This window comes from Apaloderma vittatum, unplaced genomic scaffold (genome assembly GCF_000703405.1).
Source record: "Apaloderma vittatum isolate BGI_N311 unplaced genomic scaffold, ASM70340v1 scaffold17143, whole genome shotgun sequence".
NCBI classification, from domain to species: Eukaryota; Metazoa; Chordata; class Aves; order Trogoniformes; family Trogonidae; genus Apaloderma; species Apaloderma vittatum.
Window position 1 is genome coordinate 1 of NW_009706602.1, and position 14,890 is coordinate 14,890.

At 38.1% G+C, this 14,890-nt stretch overlaps 1 protein-coding gene across 1 annotated transcript in view; it reads left to right on the plus strand.

The window, feature by feature from the left end:
* The first annotated feature begins 185 nt into the window (after nucleotides 1-185).
* BPTF (bromodomain PHD finger transcription factor) overlaps nucleotides 186-14,890 on the plus strand; it is a 51,157-nt gene continuing 36,452 nt past the window's right edge. The window contains exons 1-2 of the mRNA XM_009865862.1: nucleotides 186-292; nucleotides 11,008-11,830. Of these exons, the coding sequence (XP_009864164.1) occupies nucleotides 217-292; nucleotides 11,008-11,830 (899 nt within the window). The 5' untranslated portion in view covers nucleotides 186-216. The remainder of the gene's footprint in view (nucleotides 293-11,007; nucleotides 11,831-14,890) is intronic.

Here is a 14,890-nt window from a genome sequence, read left to right on the forward strand (position 1 = left end):
GGAGGCAGCTGCAACAGCCAAGGCAGGGCTGCCTCGTCCAGGAGGAGCATCAGCAAAGTGGTGTACGATGATCATGAGAGCGAAGAGGAGGAGGAGAGCATGGTGTCCGAGGAGGAAGAGGAGGGAGACCCCGAGGATAACCAGGACTCCGAGGAGGAAGAGGAGGAGGAGATAATGGAGGAGGAGGACGACGACGACTCGGACTACCCTGAAGAGATGGAGGATGAAGACGATGCCAGTTATTGCACTGAGAGCAGCTTCAGGAGCCACAGCACCTACAGCAGCACCCCAGGTAGAGAGTCAGGGGGATGAACTAAAACAAGTCGAGGGCACCCCACATGCTCCCTCTAGGTTTGCAAATACGGTCGGCACGCATTCTTCCACCCGTGCGTGTGTGTGAGGGATGCCTGCAAGCACTCCCAGGCAGAGAGGGGTGTGCAAATTAACGACTGGCAACCCCACGGATGCGGGGAACATTAGAAGGTGCTTACAAACACATACACTGAGAGGAGGGAGGGAGGGAGGGCAGTACATGCTGTAACGAGGGGATGCTTTGCAGATATGCCTGGAGGTTCTGGTGACTGCAGAAATGCATGATACACCAGAACATGTGGCAAACAATGTCAAAAGTGTGTGGAACGCTCACTTAATATATAAAAACAAGGGAAACGAGATGCATGCCTTGCAAAGAGGTCCTTTCAAATACATACAGGAAAGGATTGCTTGTGCTTGCAAATCTAACTTGATGTTGAAAGGAAAGGAAGCACCTTCCTGCAACTTGAAGTGGCCTTAAAAAAAACTAAAAAAAACCTCAAAACCATAAACACTGAAAATTTTCAGGCTCTTGAAGTCAGAGGTGTAAGTGGATGCAGTATTTACTGGCTTTAAGATAAAACTAGCTTTCCAAGGAGGGAAATGAGGTGCATTGTTCAAAATGGAGATTGCATTGTTATAGTTTGGGGAAAAGTGCACAGGGCCTCATTGCACGGATGTAAACCTAGTTTTAGTTAAACACAAAGATTAAAAGGTGGAGGTTGAGTCAAAAATCTTGGTTTTAAATACGGCATTTATCTTAAGATGTGTCAACCTTTAAAACTTGTGTTGGGGTTAAAACTCATTAAACATCATTGTGATTATTTTTTTAACCTCTAGTGGCACATTTGGGCTCAAATTTTTAAGGCCTGTGCTTCTGTTTGCCCTTAATTAGTTCATTAACCATGTGGGTTTCAAGCTTCAAAAATTCTTTTATCTAAACTTAAGCACTTCGATTTTATTTCCATTGATTCCAGAATGGAGTTCAAGCTTAGGGTGTTTTTCTTTATTTTTTTTTTTTAGGTTTCTGAACCAGGAAAGGAGTTAAACTTAGGGATAACCTAAGAGTGTTTCTCAGTGGGGCTACAGGGTGGCAGGCTGCTGTTGTACGAGTTTGGCCAATTTGGAGAGGGGGAGGAACAGGTTGTTGGTGTAAACGCATCTTAATTGAAAAAAGGAGTCTAGTTTTGAGTACTTAGCTGATAACTTTTTAAGTGGGGGAAGTGCTGGCTACTGAATGTGTCGTTTGTTTTTATTTTGGTATGTTAATGGTATCAGCTCATTATGTGCATTTGTAATAGTCCTTTAAAAAGCTCTTGCCTATATATATATATATTTTAATCTATATGCATATGCTCAGGAACCTAGATTAATCAGAAAAGTACATATATTACTAAATTAATTTAATTTAGATTTTTTTTTAAGATGTTAGTTTACCTGTTGCAGCCTTGTCCTGCACTCAGATTGAAATTCTGGAATATTTATCACTTTAAAGATTGAGGTCTGGCTTAACAGAAGAAAGAACTCCTAAGTACCCTCTTGACTTAACTCTTCATTTTCTGCTTAGTTCTGGTGACTTATTTATTACCTTTTGGGAGGGTGCTTTTGTCGGGGCTATTAATTGGCTAGAAAAAGATTTTTTACATGAGCATCCAAGTTTAAAATGAGTGCTACAGAGTATGGGTGTATTCAGTTTTTGAAATGTACTTAAGTATTTTGGCAAATAATAACATAGTTCTCTGTGCATTGTTGTGCAAGCGTAGACAGGTTTTATGTGGTGTTGAGGTGTATCAGAAACCATTTTGATAATTTATGTTTATTTCTGACTTGGTCACGATAACTGCAGTTAACTTTAAGATAAGTCTAAGCGTAAGCATTTTCATCTTGCGTGCTTTTTATTTTATACTAAGTGTCTGATAGTTCAAACACCTATGGTTGTTGGTTTGGCAGTTACTGGCACCTCTCCCTGGCTCAGGATCTGCCTAAAGGTCTCCTTCCCTCTCTCCCAGACGTGCTGCTGCCCTTCTGCAGAGAAAGCGCAAACTTTGCAGTCAGTCAGCTCAGTCTGGGTCTGGTTTCTGCTGAGCAAATACCTGTGTTGGGAGCATCGCTGCGCAGGGGTGGCGCTAATTGAAATCTTAGTCTTATCATAATCCAGGAAGAGATACTTGACATTAGAACAGCATCTCGGTATGTGACGGTGGCCAGTGCAGAGAGGAGTGTTAAGAACAGGGCAAGCGTACAGTGAGAGGTCTTCATGGGCTCCAGTGCTCTTGGACTTGGGTGCCTGCTGAGCCAGAATCGATCTTCAGAGATGTTTGGATACAGGTCTTTTTCTTTCACGTTATTTGTCTTCAAACCAGACAAATTGTAATAAGTGACAAAGTTCCTGTGGTTCACTGGAGGACTCGAAGGAGTGTCTCCTCTGTTGTTTTGAACTGACCTCTGACAGAATCCTGTGGTGCCCACTGGTTTTTTTTTTACTAGAAGAGATGATGAACTGTCATCCTTCACTTATCTTCCCTCAGTCGCATGCAGCCTGAATTACAGCCACTTTCAGAATGTAGTCTTGGGGGTTGAAGAGTTTATTTTTTTAGACAGGATATTGAAAAATTGCAGTCCCAATCAAAGTCTCATAACAAGATTTTACACATAAATCACATCCCGCTAAAATGGGTGAGAGACTTCTTCCATTTTTTTTAAACTTACGTTGAACAATGAATTAAAAGATGACAGTGCCATGTCTGTAGCCAAGAAAATCTCAGATTTTGTGCTCTGCTGGGGAGTTTGTGATGTATCTTGAACTTGGATGTAGGAGTGGTTTTTTACTATATTGTTACTGAAGTACTTAAAGACACAAAATCTTAGGAATGGTAAAATGCCTTTGATACAATGCTTGTAAGTGATATAGTGAAAGCTTATCCTGTAAACACATAGATGTTTATCATTGCTTTTTCTGCTGTTGGAGGAGGTTTCGGTAGAGGAATTTTGTGTTTGCGTGAGTAATGTCCCTTCTCTCTTATCGCTTTGTAGCCCCAGAAGGGAGATGTACTTTTAGGATCAGTATCCCATATACCTCCTGTCACTAAACATTTTTGTCATTACCTGTCCACTGTAAGTTCTACTTTAGGCTTGTCACGGTTGCATTGTGGGCATCAAATATTTTCCATATGCTGCAGAATTTGAAAAGAAGGATTTAATCAAGATGCCTAGAAGTCCTTAATTTTTTTCTATTTCTTGTTTGTCAAAAACTTCAAAAACTAGCTTTAGGAAGAGCTGTACAGCTAGATTTTGGCTACGATAATCATCAGTCTATCTAACAAGGAAATGCACAACAGTGGAGTTGTAAATCGAAAGATTTGTCTTAAAATACATTAAAAATTTAGATGGATTATCCTAGTCTGTGGGCATTAACAGTGACTGACCATTGCTTCTGTTAACCAGTTACTTCCCCAGTGTGCTTTTGTCTTCAGAGTAGGAGAATTTAATTGGAAACGAGGTGCTGCATTTTGTGTCTGTAGTGATTTTATATCTTAACACGTTTTCATGCTCCTGAAGAATTGTTTAAGTGGAGACATTGAGATACACCAGTAAGATATGCAGCCTCTTTTGTCTGTCATGTGGGAAGATTTACCAGCCTCCAAGCCAGCTTACCTTCGGTACCCGTTCTCTAAATGAAATCTGGCATGCTCTCATTTTGCCAGTTAGTAATCTGAACTTTGATTTGTACTCTAGAGGAACTATCACTAGTTCATCATGCCAGCCATAAAAACTGTACAAGACGGTCTTAGCAAGGAAATGATGTAGAAGGCTAAACAAGTAAATCTGTGGCTGATCTCTTGTATTGACATGCAAATTTGCAGTTTATCTGAAGAGAGTATTTGTCACTTCGGTCATCTGTTTTAAGAAGCTCTGTGCAGCAAACACCACACCTATTATCAAAGTATGTGGTAAAAGGTGCCACAATTTCATGTACTGCAAGTGAGTTTATTGTGCAAGCTTTTTGTAGGTCTGCAGTAAAATTCGGTAGCTGACCATCGTATTACATGGAATGGGTATAAGGTGGATAAATATGGGTTTTACTAGATTGAGGCCAGCTTTTAGGGCTCACTAACTTCTGAAATTAGTGTGTCCCAACTGAGAAATTGTCAGAATGACTCTGAAAATCATTATGTTAGTGTTCCTTTTCTTTTTTCTTATTTTTTTTTTCTCCTGGATTCAAGGCACAAAAGAGTTGTGCCTCTGAGTACTTCTCAGAATGACAGTGTGGGATCTCATCTGCTACTTGTCTTGCATAAGTTACCCAAATGTTAAAATAATGCCTTAGGCTGTGGGGTGCTGATATTCCTGACACGTACTAATGGCCATAATGTTGAGAAATTAAATTCTTAATGTAAAATCACTAGAGAACCCTAGTTTGATTTAGAAGTGTCCTGCTGACAGCTGTACAAACTGAACAAAATAAGCAGCAAAAAGTTTTAAAACAGGTTTTAGAGAACATAAAGACCTAGTTTTGTACAACACAAGGCAGTAGTCAAATTTAACTTAGGAGCACATGTTGAGAATTTCTGCAATATGAGCGTTCTCAGGAAGGTGCTCTCATGATCTAGTCTAGTAACCGGTTGTTTTTTCATTTGTGCTTCAACTTGCAAAGCTTTTATTATGCTTTGAATGTCTCATTTTTAACGGTTTAGATTTTAAGTTTAATCTGGTTTGTGGGATTTTTGTTTATTTTGTTTTTCCAGGCAAAATAAATAAATTTGGGTTAGGTACAGTTGTTGCAGACCAATATGCAGATTGGAGCTGCACTTAGAAGTAGTTACAAATGTATCTTATTCTTTCAGAATTGTTTTCTGGAAGAATTTATTTAATTTGTGGATATTAGAAACATATTGATTGTCATGTTGGCATTTTTAAAAGGGAAAAAAGCGTTTCGTATAAGTCAAAGCAATTAATTTTTGCCCATCCTGAGAAAAAGATTCTATTTTGGTTTTCATAATATATTCTATTTTTCTTCTCTGGTGTAAGATGAGCAAGTGCTCTCCCACGAGGTTGACTTTTAATTAAGGAACCAGTTTGGATATTGCTGTGACAAGCATGTGGCTATATTCAGTTTATGCATTCTGCTGTGAAAAAAAAATAAAAGAAAAGAAAAAAAACAAACTTAAAAGCCACTTTTGTATTCATTTTCATAAACTGCTTCAGTTTTCTCAGTGATATCTAACAAAGACTTGTGTGTTGCTGCACATCCTCATTTGAAACTTGCCTGGTGCAAAGTAGTAATATGAGAGAACAAATGTCTTGTTTCTTCTATCTTTTAAAAAACACAACAAAACAAACAAGAGGACTGTCTTAGTGAATACAGAACGGTAATCAAAAGCCCCAATTTCCAGGAGGAAGGAAGAGATAGGAGAGGCATCTTCTCTAAGGAGTACTCGTGCTTCCAGGACATCATATAACTGCGAGTTGGTCTGGAAAACAGAACCAACCCAGTTCTGTTTTGCTCAGGATGGACTTTTATGTAAGAGTAGTTTGACTTGTGGAATTTGAAGCCAAAAATTTATCTCTTATTGGAGGCAAATTCTAAGTCTTTTCACTCGCTGGGGTCAATTTTGTGGAGTATACCTATGGAGGGTGTTGTTCTATGTTGATTTTTTTCCCTCCAGAAGTATTTGAAACTCCTCAGTCTGTCCTTTCTCTCCCCTGTGCTCTATCAAGTTTATCTTCTCCACTGCAACTGTGAACAGGAATTCTTAAGCTGGAGTCTTAGTGCTGCAATGCTGAGAAATTATGAGGAAGGGAAAGTTTTTAGAGAAGAGAAGTGAGAGCAGTTGTGAGCCTTCTAATGAAGAAATGCTGGAACTAGTGTTTATTTTTTAGGTCGTACCAGTGCAGCTACCAATCTCTCACTGTCAAAACAAGACAGTGGTTCTGGCAGAGTATTTGTTATGTAGGACCTTCACCTCCCAGTCTGTTACTTGAAATATGCTGTCCCGAAAGGCTGTGTTTACTACTACTGTCCATCTGGAGCAAAGGCACGTGTAACACAAGACAAGGATTTGTGTGATTTTTGACAGGCTACACGTGTATGGCAACCGGAATACAATTAAAGCACGAATAGCGTGGAAGTCGTCTTTAGTCGTGGTATAACTTTTCTGTATCCTGGACACAGATGTAAATAGTTCATTCAGATACTTCATTTTAAAACTGTCTACATAAACCAGAAGATATGGTAAAAGGTGGTTACAGTATTTTTAAGTTCTATGTCCTCCTGTGGTAAGGAGTTAAAGAACAGATGTGATTTCCCCTTTTCTTCTTCCAGTCTATGAATGAAAATGGAGACAAGCTTTCTGGCCCTTTTCAACTCCATTTTCTAAATTTTGAAATGACCAGCATTTGAACCAAATAGGTTGAGTAGATGGAAATGTCACCAAAAAAATAGCAGGCAAGGGTTTACTTCATTTAAGTGTTTCAGTAAATTCTGGTTTTGGATGTTCAGCCTGTTACTTCAGTTTAGTAACTTCATTTTATTTCAAATACCATTAGTATGTTTGCTTAAATATTTATAATATAAATCATTTTAATGGATTATGGTAAGTGTAGACTGTAATTATCAATATCTATAATTAAATGTGCCATATGAATAAATTGTTTACTCTTTAATCTTAATTACAGGCAGCTCTTCAACTAGAGAATTCAGAATAGGGAGAGGCAACCATTGCAGACTACTTCATCACTTTTGAAGACAACTAGACAAGGAATGTGATTTAAAAGAAGTTTATGATAGATAAAAGTATAATGCTGAGACACTCAAGATGATCTGGATCCTGTAAATAGTCCAATCATGGCAGCAGAAGGCTATTGACAGATCAATTTATTCTTCTAAATAAAGCTGTGGAATTTGAATGGCGTAGAAGTGGACATTTCCTCTCTGGGTATTGGCTCAAACTTGAAGTCGGAATTTGATTGAGGGATTTGGTTAATACGCAGAAGCAATCTTAGAAGTGTGCGGTTTACGTGTAATAAAACTTGAGTCCATTTTGGGAAACTTCATTGTGAGTAATTTAACTTTATTTAATTGAGAGTAGATACATCTTGATTCAGTTAAAAGTCCAAATGGTGAGGTGGTGTTGCTTGAAGGAGAAGTAACTTCTGCATATACACCTGCTCTGGAATCCTCTTAATGGTTTTTGTCTTAGACAAAATAGTACATACTGCATTTTCTACTTAAAACAAAAAAATGTGCTGCCACGAGATTTCCGCAAATGGGAGATTATTCGGGGCAAATCATAAAAATGTTATATCCAATGTTATTTGAACTGTACTAAGGTAAACGAAAAAATATTAATGGCAGTAGGTGATACAGGAATACGAAGTGAGGAGAAGAGAGCAACAGCATAATTCTGTTGACTGCTCAATGTGGTCATTGCACTGAATTTGTTACACTGACTTCTGTATATTACTTTAAAACATTCGTGTAATGCGTATATATAGTGTCTCAAAACATATTCATGTAATGCATTTATATAGTGTCTCAAAACAACTCACTGTGTAATCATCAATTGTATAGTATACACAAGCTTGCACTTCTAAAATAGTTAAAATGAAGTATCTAAGCTGATTATTTTTTAATCAATTTAATTTCAGTTAACACTTTTTGTCACTGATAGTACTCAAAATTCCGTGTAGAAGGCAAAATCTGTGACAAATGACATTAAATTTAAAAAAATATTGTTCTCAAATCCCCAAATCTCTAAAATAATTAAAAGCAAAAATAATTTGAAGATATTTGAAGATACAAATGTTCGAAGACACCAAAGTTGTTTGGTTGTTGTGTTATTTATTGTTTTTCTGCCAGTGAATGTCAAATTCAAGCACAGGAAAATTATAATTTTGATTTTCGGGTAGAGGATCTCAACAAATGAGAGGAAATAAGGACCCTTCCCTTCTTTCAGCAATGTTCCTTCATTCTAGATTATCTTTGCCTGAAATTAGGGGGATTGGTCACTTCTGAGTAATTTAGGTAAACCAGGGTTATTCTTGCTGCTTTCTTTCTTGAAGGACTGTTTCTTTTATGGCTTTACTGTGAGACAGTCATTTTTCTGCTCCAGTTGCAAACACTGAAAAGATTCCTAGTTTATAGCTCTGCCAGCTTTTTGTGATGTTTGGACTCTGTGAAGAGCGTTAGTGATTTCAGAGTATCTGTTGTGCGTTGCTCTTGCCTCACGTGAACACCTGCCAGAACGGGTCCTAGACTGTCCTGCAATATCGAAGGAAGCTTCAGGACCCTCAAATAATTTAATCTGCGGGTGTGCGCATGTCTGCGCTTTTTGCTTTGAGGTGTTTTAATTAGAAAACAACTCTATGCATATATGATTTTGGATCATGATGATAGAAAAGTTGGGTTTAGTCTAGGTGTTCGTTGCTGTAAGAGCACTTGCTTTGTGCCTGACTCTGAAACTCCCATGTTTTTTATGTGTTTGCCGTGATTAAACGTTTTCCACTGATTTATGCAGAAGCGTATTGGAAGGCATTCCTACAAGCATTCTTTCATTTTCCACAGTCAGAACTCAAATTTCCAGGTTAAGTTAAGTTTATTTTTGTACATAGATGATGTTGACCCATTACTTCTGTAATGGAAACATCTGACAATTCATCTCCTGTATTGTTTCAGAGTGTCTAACTTGTTGCGTAAGATTTCATTCTTTCAAGTTTGAGAGGGAGAGATGTAGCTGGTACCATCTTGCCATCTTAGCTGAATTTTTGGTTTATTTTCTTCGGGAATCGTTTGGCAAACTGTCTGTTATGCATTAAGGTGTTTCTTAAAGGCGGCTTTACTTTTTGGTAACTTTTTCTTTTCCCCTTTTCCGTGCATTAAAGTTTTAAAGATGATGTTTCCAGATTCAGCAAAGTTTGAGAGGGAGAGATGTAGCTGGTACCATCTTGCCATCTTAGCTGAATTTTTGGTTTATTTTCTTCGGGAATCGTTTGGCAAACTGTCTGTTATGCATTAAGGTGTTTCTTAAAGGCGGCTTTACTTTTTGGTAACTTTTTCTTTTCCCCTTTTCCGTGCATTAAAGTTTTAAAGATGATGTTTCCAGATTCAGCAGATCTTCCCCCTGCCCATCCTTTAGTAGACTTATTTCCTGTACTTATGGGAGTATTGGAGGGAGTAGGATAGGTTGAACAAATGCTGCAGAGAACCATTTCTTAATGGTAACATCAAAGATGACACGAATTTACTTTATGTCTTAATTTTATTCAGCCAGTTTTAGTGGGGTCTGCTACGCACAAAAAATACTTGACGTAAAGTTTGAAATTCCAGAGCACTGGTTGTGTCACTCTTCAGTCTCAGATCACACGGCGTGTAATATATGTCACTTTTTATTGAAGTACACGCGTTAAATTGCCATTATAGACAGCTTCATTTTTCTTTTGGATCCTCTCTGTGAATAAAATGCATCCTGCTGAGCAGGATCCATCTGTGAATTGCACTGACAATTATGAAATGTAGCTGTTGACCAGAATCTTAGTCTGCTTACCAGAGGACCTAAAACCAGATTTCATCCCAGTTCTTTTTTTTTAAAACAAGATGATGGTTTTATGATTAGTTTATGAGATTGTCTAAACCTGATTTTTATTTTTTAAAAAGGAAGGAGGTTTAATAAGTGCATCCCGATACTTTCACTGACAGCTGCAAAATAGTTGCGTGTAGCTGGATACTTCATTATTTCAGTAGAAGATAGAAATACTTCACCTGGCTAGTAGTGCCACGTACAGAAACTGAGCCCTCGCTTTTCCTTCTGCTCGGCGTCAGGGATAGTGGAATTAAAGGGAGGAAGGTGTCGCATCTCATCTGAATTAGCATCTGAGACTGAATTGATTATGATCAGTGTCTTTTCTTTTAGGTAGTGAAACAGTGCTTTAGATTAATTTTTTGTGTTCAGTTTTGTCCTTCCCTGATTCTACCTCCTCATCCTGTGGATCTCTCTGCTGTTTTATTGAAGCAAGGTGGGGAGGGGAGGGGGTTGCTTTGCTTTGAAAAATTGGGAGTTCCTGAGATGTTTTCATAAAATACCACATTTAACTTTTGGTTCTGGCTTGTAGGCATCCAGGAGAAATTCTAGTTAGAAATCAGTGGGCCAAGGGGTTCAGGTTCTGTTTTGTATTTTAATTTCGTTGAACACTCTTAAGACATCTACTTGAAATGATCTTTTGCATACACTGCTGCTGGATAAGAGAATAGCAGTACTGTAGTACAAAATATCTGTTTTTTGAAGCTTGATGCTTCAAGTTTGAAGTTGAAATTCCAAGAAGGAATGATAAAACTAGTCATGCTGAATGAAAATGCAAATAACTTCTCTATTAGTATTTTGACTGAGGGAAATGTCTGTCTTTTTAAATTAATTAAAACAATTAAAATTCTAAACATAATTAGAAGGTTTGGTAGATGTGTATTATGGGAAATGCAACTGCTCTAAACGTCTAAAGCAAAATTGGGATATCTTGTGTATTGTCTTCGTACTGTTAATTAAAGTACAAGATTATTAGCTGAATGAACATGCTTATTCAACTGTGAAGGTGTGAATCCTTAATTTGCAGTAGATGAGAAAGTTTTACACAGTCATTGATGATAGACATTTAAACATGTTGACCTGTGGATGGCACAATTCTTACTGTTCTTTTTTATTCCAGGTAGGAGAAGACAAAGAGTGCATCGTCCTCGTTCTCCAATATTGGAAGAAAAAGATATCCCACCCTTGGAGTTTCCTAAATCCTCAGAGGACTTAATGGTGCCTAGTGAGCATATAATGAATGTTATTGCCATCTATGAGGTACTAAGGAACTTTGGCACTGTTTTACGCCTCTCTCCTTTTCGTTTTGAGGACTTCTGTGCTGCTCTGGTAAGTCAAGAGCAGTGCACACTTATGGCAGAGATGCATATAGTGCTTTTAAAAGCAGTTTTACGTGAAGAAGACACTTCAAATACTACCTTTGGACCTGCTGACCTCAAAGATAGCGTTAATTCCACTTTGTATTTCATAGATGGAATGACGTGGCCAGAGGTTCTGCGGGTATATTGTGAGAGTGACAAGGAATACCATCATGTTCTTCCTTACCAAGAGACAGAGGACTATCCTTATGGACCAGTAGAGAATAAAATCAAAGTTCTGCAGTTCTTAGTGGATCAGTTTCTTACAACAAACATTGCACGTGAAGAGTTAATGTCAGAAGGTGTTATTCAGTATGATGATCATTGTAGGGTTTGTCACAAACTTGGGGATTTGCTTTGCTGTGAGACTTGTTCAGCCGTGTACCATTTGGAGTGCGTGAAACCACCTCTCGAAGAGGTCCCGGAAGACGAATGGCAGTGCGAGGTCTGCGTAGCACATAAGGTGCCTGGAGTGACTGACTGTGTTGCTGAAATCCAAAAAAATAAACCATACATTCGACATGAACCTATAGGATACGACAGGCATAGGCGAAAATATTGGTTCCTGAACAGAAGAATCATTATGTAAGTAACTGCATCATTTAGGATTTTCTGAACAATAATACTGTGTTAAATGTGTTTTTAGTATATCCTGTAAGTTGCTGTTGCCATCTTAAAATTCTTCTTTCTTTAGGTAAGACTATTGCTTACTGTTTTGTAAGTAGTTTCTAAAGTTGATGTAATTAATCGAGTTTTCTCCAAAAGAAATATTCTCATAATCCATGTGTAAGGGGGGAGGGGGGGGAACAGGGCCTCTGCCTTTATTATCACTGTGCCTGCAACACATGAATGTGAGGAAAAGAAAGAGAATTTCAATGAGAACTCTTCAGTTTCTTGTAAAAGCTATTGAAAAATAGTTTAACTTGTTGTGATAATGTGGTATATAGGACAGTAGTTTTGGTCTTCTATCGCCTTCTTACGGAGTACTTGGCTGGTAGATGCTGGTACTGGTTTGATGGTCTGCCTTTGAACCTGAGACTTTCAGAGGCCCTGAAAGATATTTGCCCCATATATTAACTTAGAAATGCAGAAGGTGTTGTGTAAACAAAGTGAAAATGTCATGAAATACCTATCTTCAAGTGATCTGCTTTGTGTAACACAACTATCTTTCCTGTTTCCATTAGATATTGCGTCTTCTGCTAGTGTAGATGTACCCGTGCAAACTCAAAACAAATTCTTTCTGAAGTTTGTGGTTTGAATTAAAAAATTCTTCAAATCCTTCTGGTGGAATAAAAGGAAAAAACAGACAGTTCTGGTAGATCTGCAGCAGCAGTGCTCTTTAACAGTATCGTGTGGGATGTACAGAATCAACTAATTCCACTCAACTTTTCCTAGAACTTTGACATAATTCAATTTGTGCATAAAGTGTCTTAAAACTTCACGCGAAAGCCATTTCATATAAGGGATGTATTTACCACATAACTAAATTCCAGGGAAACAGAACTTGACTAATTCACATGGGTATTAAACTGTGTTTTCATTTTTTGATGTCCTTTGGGTTTGGTACGCATGCCCTATTGCAAAACCGTCCATTTTGCCTGTAGATACTGAACAAGATCAAAGCACACCTGATACCTTGGACAACTTAAAGGATAACTGCCAAATGCTAAAACCTAAGAGTTGTTAAATGATATGATCAGATCAACTTTATTAAAATGAACAGAGTGTATTCACCAGTGCTGTGTGATCAAATATATCAGAGGAAACTAATAGATCTAAAAATAGTCTGCACAAACACCGATTTGAAATCTTGTCCAGGGGGATTAGAGAACTGAAATACTAAATTCTTGTGCGTTTTCTGTTGGTTTTTCCAAGGGATTTTTAGGGTTTTCTGCTGCTTCTCCTCTTGCAAATTTTATAATTTCATCATACCACTGTTCTCCCCATCTTTGTAGACTTTTTTTTCACTGTTAATTTTATTTCCACTGTCATTGCTCACTGGGAGTAGCCTTGTTTCAAGCCCATCGTTGTGGTTGTTTTTTTCTTTTCCACCTCTTTGGACACAGAGGGCGTCTTCCCTCCTACGTCCCCATGAGCAAATGCAAACAAGGTATTTAATTATTTTTTTTAAGAAAAAAAAGGTAAGAGAAAATTAATTCCTGAGGTTTCGTTTCAAGTTGCTAACAGATTTAGGATGATGTCCCTGGGTCAGTTCCATTTGTTTTGCTTGTGAAGGTTATTTCTGCAAGTTAACAAATCCGGAAACTTAGGACTTGACTTGCGTTCTCCTCGTGAATTTCTGCAGTGTTATAACAAGTTACCTTTCTAGAAATATTGACATGCTTTGGATTTGTCAAATGTCTGCAAAAGAAAATCATGTAACACTGCCTTTGAATTCCATTTTGATAGCAGAAATAAGACACAAATCCTTATTCCTGAGTTGTATGTATCTTCCTCAATGGTCAAAAACAGTTTTAGCTTTCTTTCTGCAAGATGTGTCGTGCTGTTTATATTCTTAGTAGCTCCTCCTCTATTTTTTCCAATTCAAAATATTTGCATCTTCATTTGAATAGATCACTTGAATCAATGTACTGAATTCTTCAGTTTCTGATTGTTATCAGTGTGCAATTCAGGAAGGGATATATCTACTTCGTTACTGAAAATTTCTAGTGTCTTCTGTATTGTCATTTTTTAGTCTTAAAACTTGCCTCTAAAGCCTGCCAGTGAACAGTTCCTGGCAGCAAATGAGGCTGAAAGAGGTAGGAAATATTCATGTGATTCTTTTCTCCCTTGCTTGGCCTCACTTAATGTATGTGACTCAGCCGAGTCCCCTGGAGACTAAGCAGACCTGTCCAGCACCGAGCTGGCAAATCCGCGTGACTTTTCCGAGAAAAATGCTGGGAACTGGTCCTTGTGAGGGCCTGCATCTTTCCATCTTTTTTTTTGTGATAGCCACTTGCTTGAAAGGGTAAAAGTAGTGTCCCTTTAACCAATGCAACGAGGCATTCAGGGGGAGTTAGCTCAAACCTTTTAATTGTTAGTTTAAATCTTTGCTAACTTTGCCAAAGTGGATCACGTAGAATGCTTTCTGTGGTAGTTCTTTGATTGTTAGTGAGTTGATAATGAGCACTCCAAGGCTTCCACTGGCATGCATCTGAATCTTGAAAAGAAATCTGACCAAAAATGAGTTTTGTGTAAGCATGTATCACATCAAGCTTGTGCCATTTCATTTTCTGTCTGTGCTTCTGTCAAGAGAAAACGCCAGTTCCTAAACTGCTGGTGCTAAGGTTGTGATAGCCTTCTATCCAAGAGAAATTCTGTGTTCAACATCCTGTGTCAATGAAGTAGAAGGGAAATGAAATACTCTTAGATAACCTCATTGCGAATTCTAGAATATTATCTGAGCTGTTCTTTAGTGGGTAGGACTTGAATCACACATGGAAAGGTTAATTAACTCTAGGTGCCTTGTGCAGAATGCTCTTTGTTTGTGATCTAGCATCTTGATTATTCACAGTGAGCCTCTGGGTTTTATTGGCCTGTAGCACAGCAGACCTTTCCTGGTACTGAAGGCTTTCTCTTGAGTTATACAGGGAAATTGAAGACAACAGATTAATTGCTTTTCAGTCCAGTGGAACCTTGTAATGC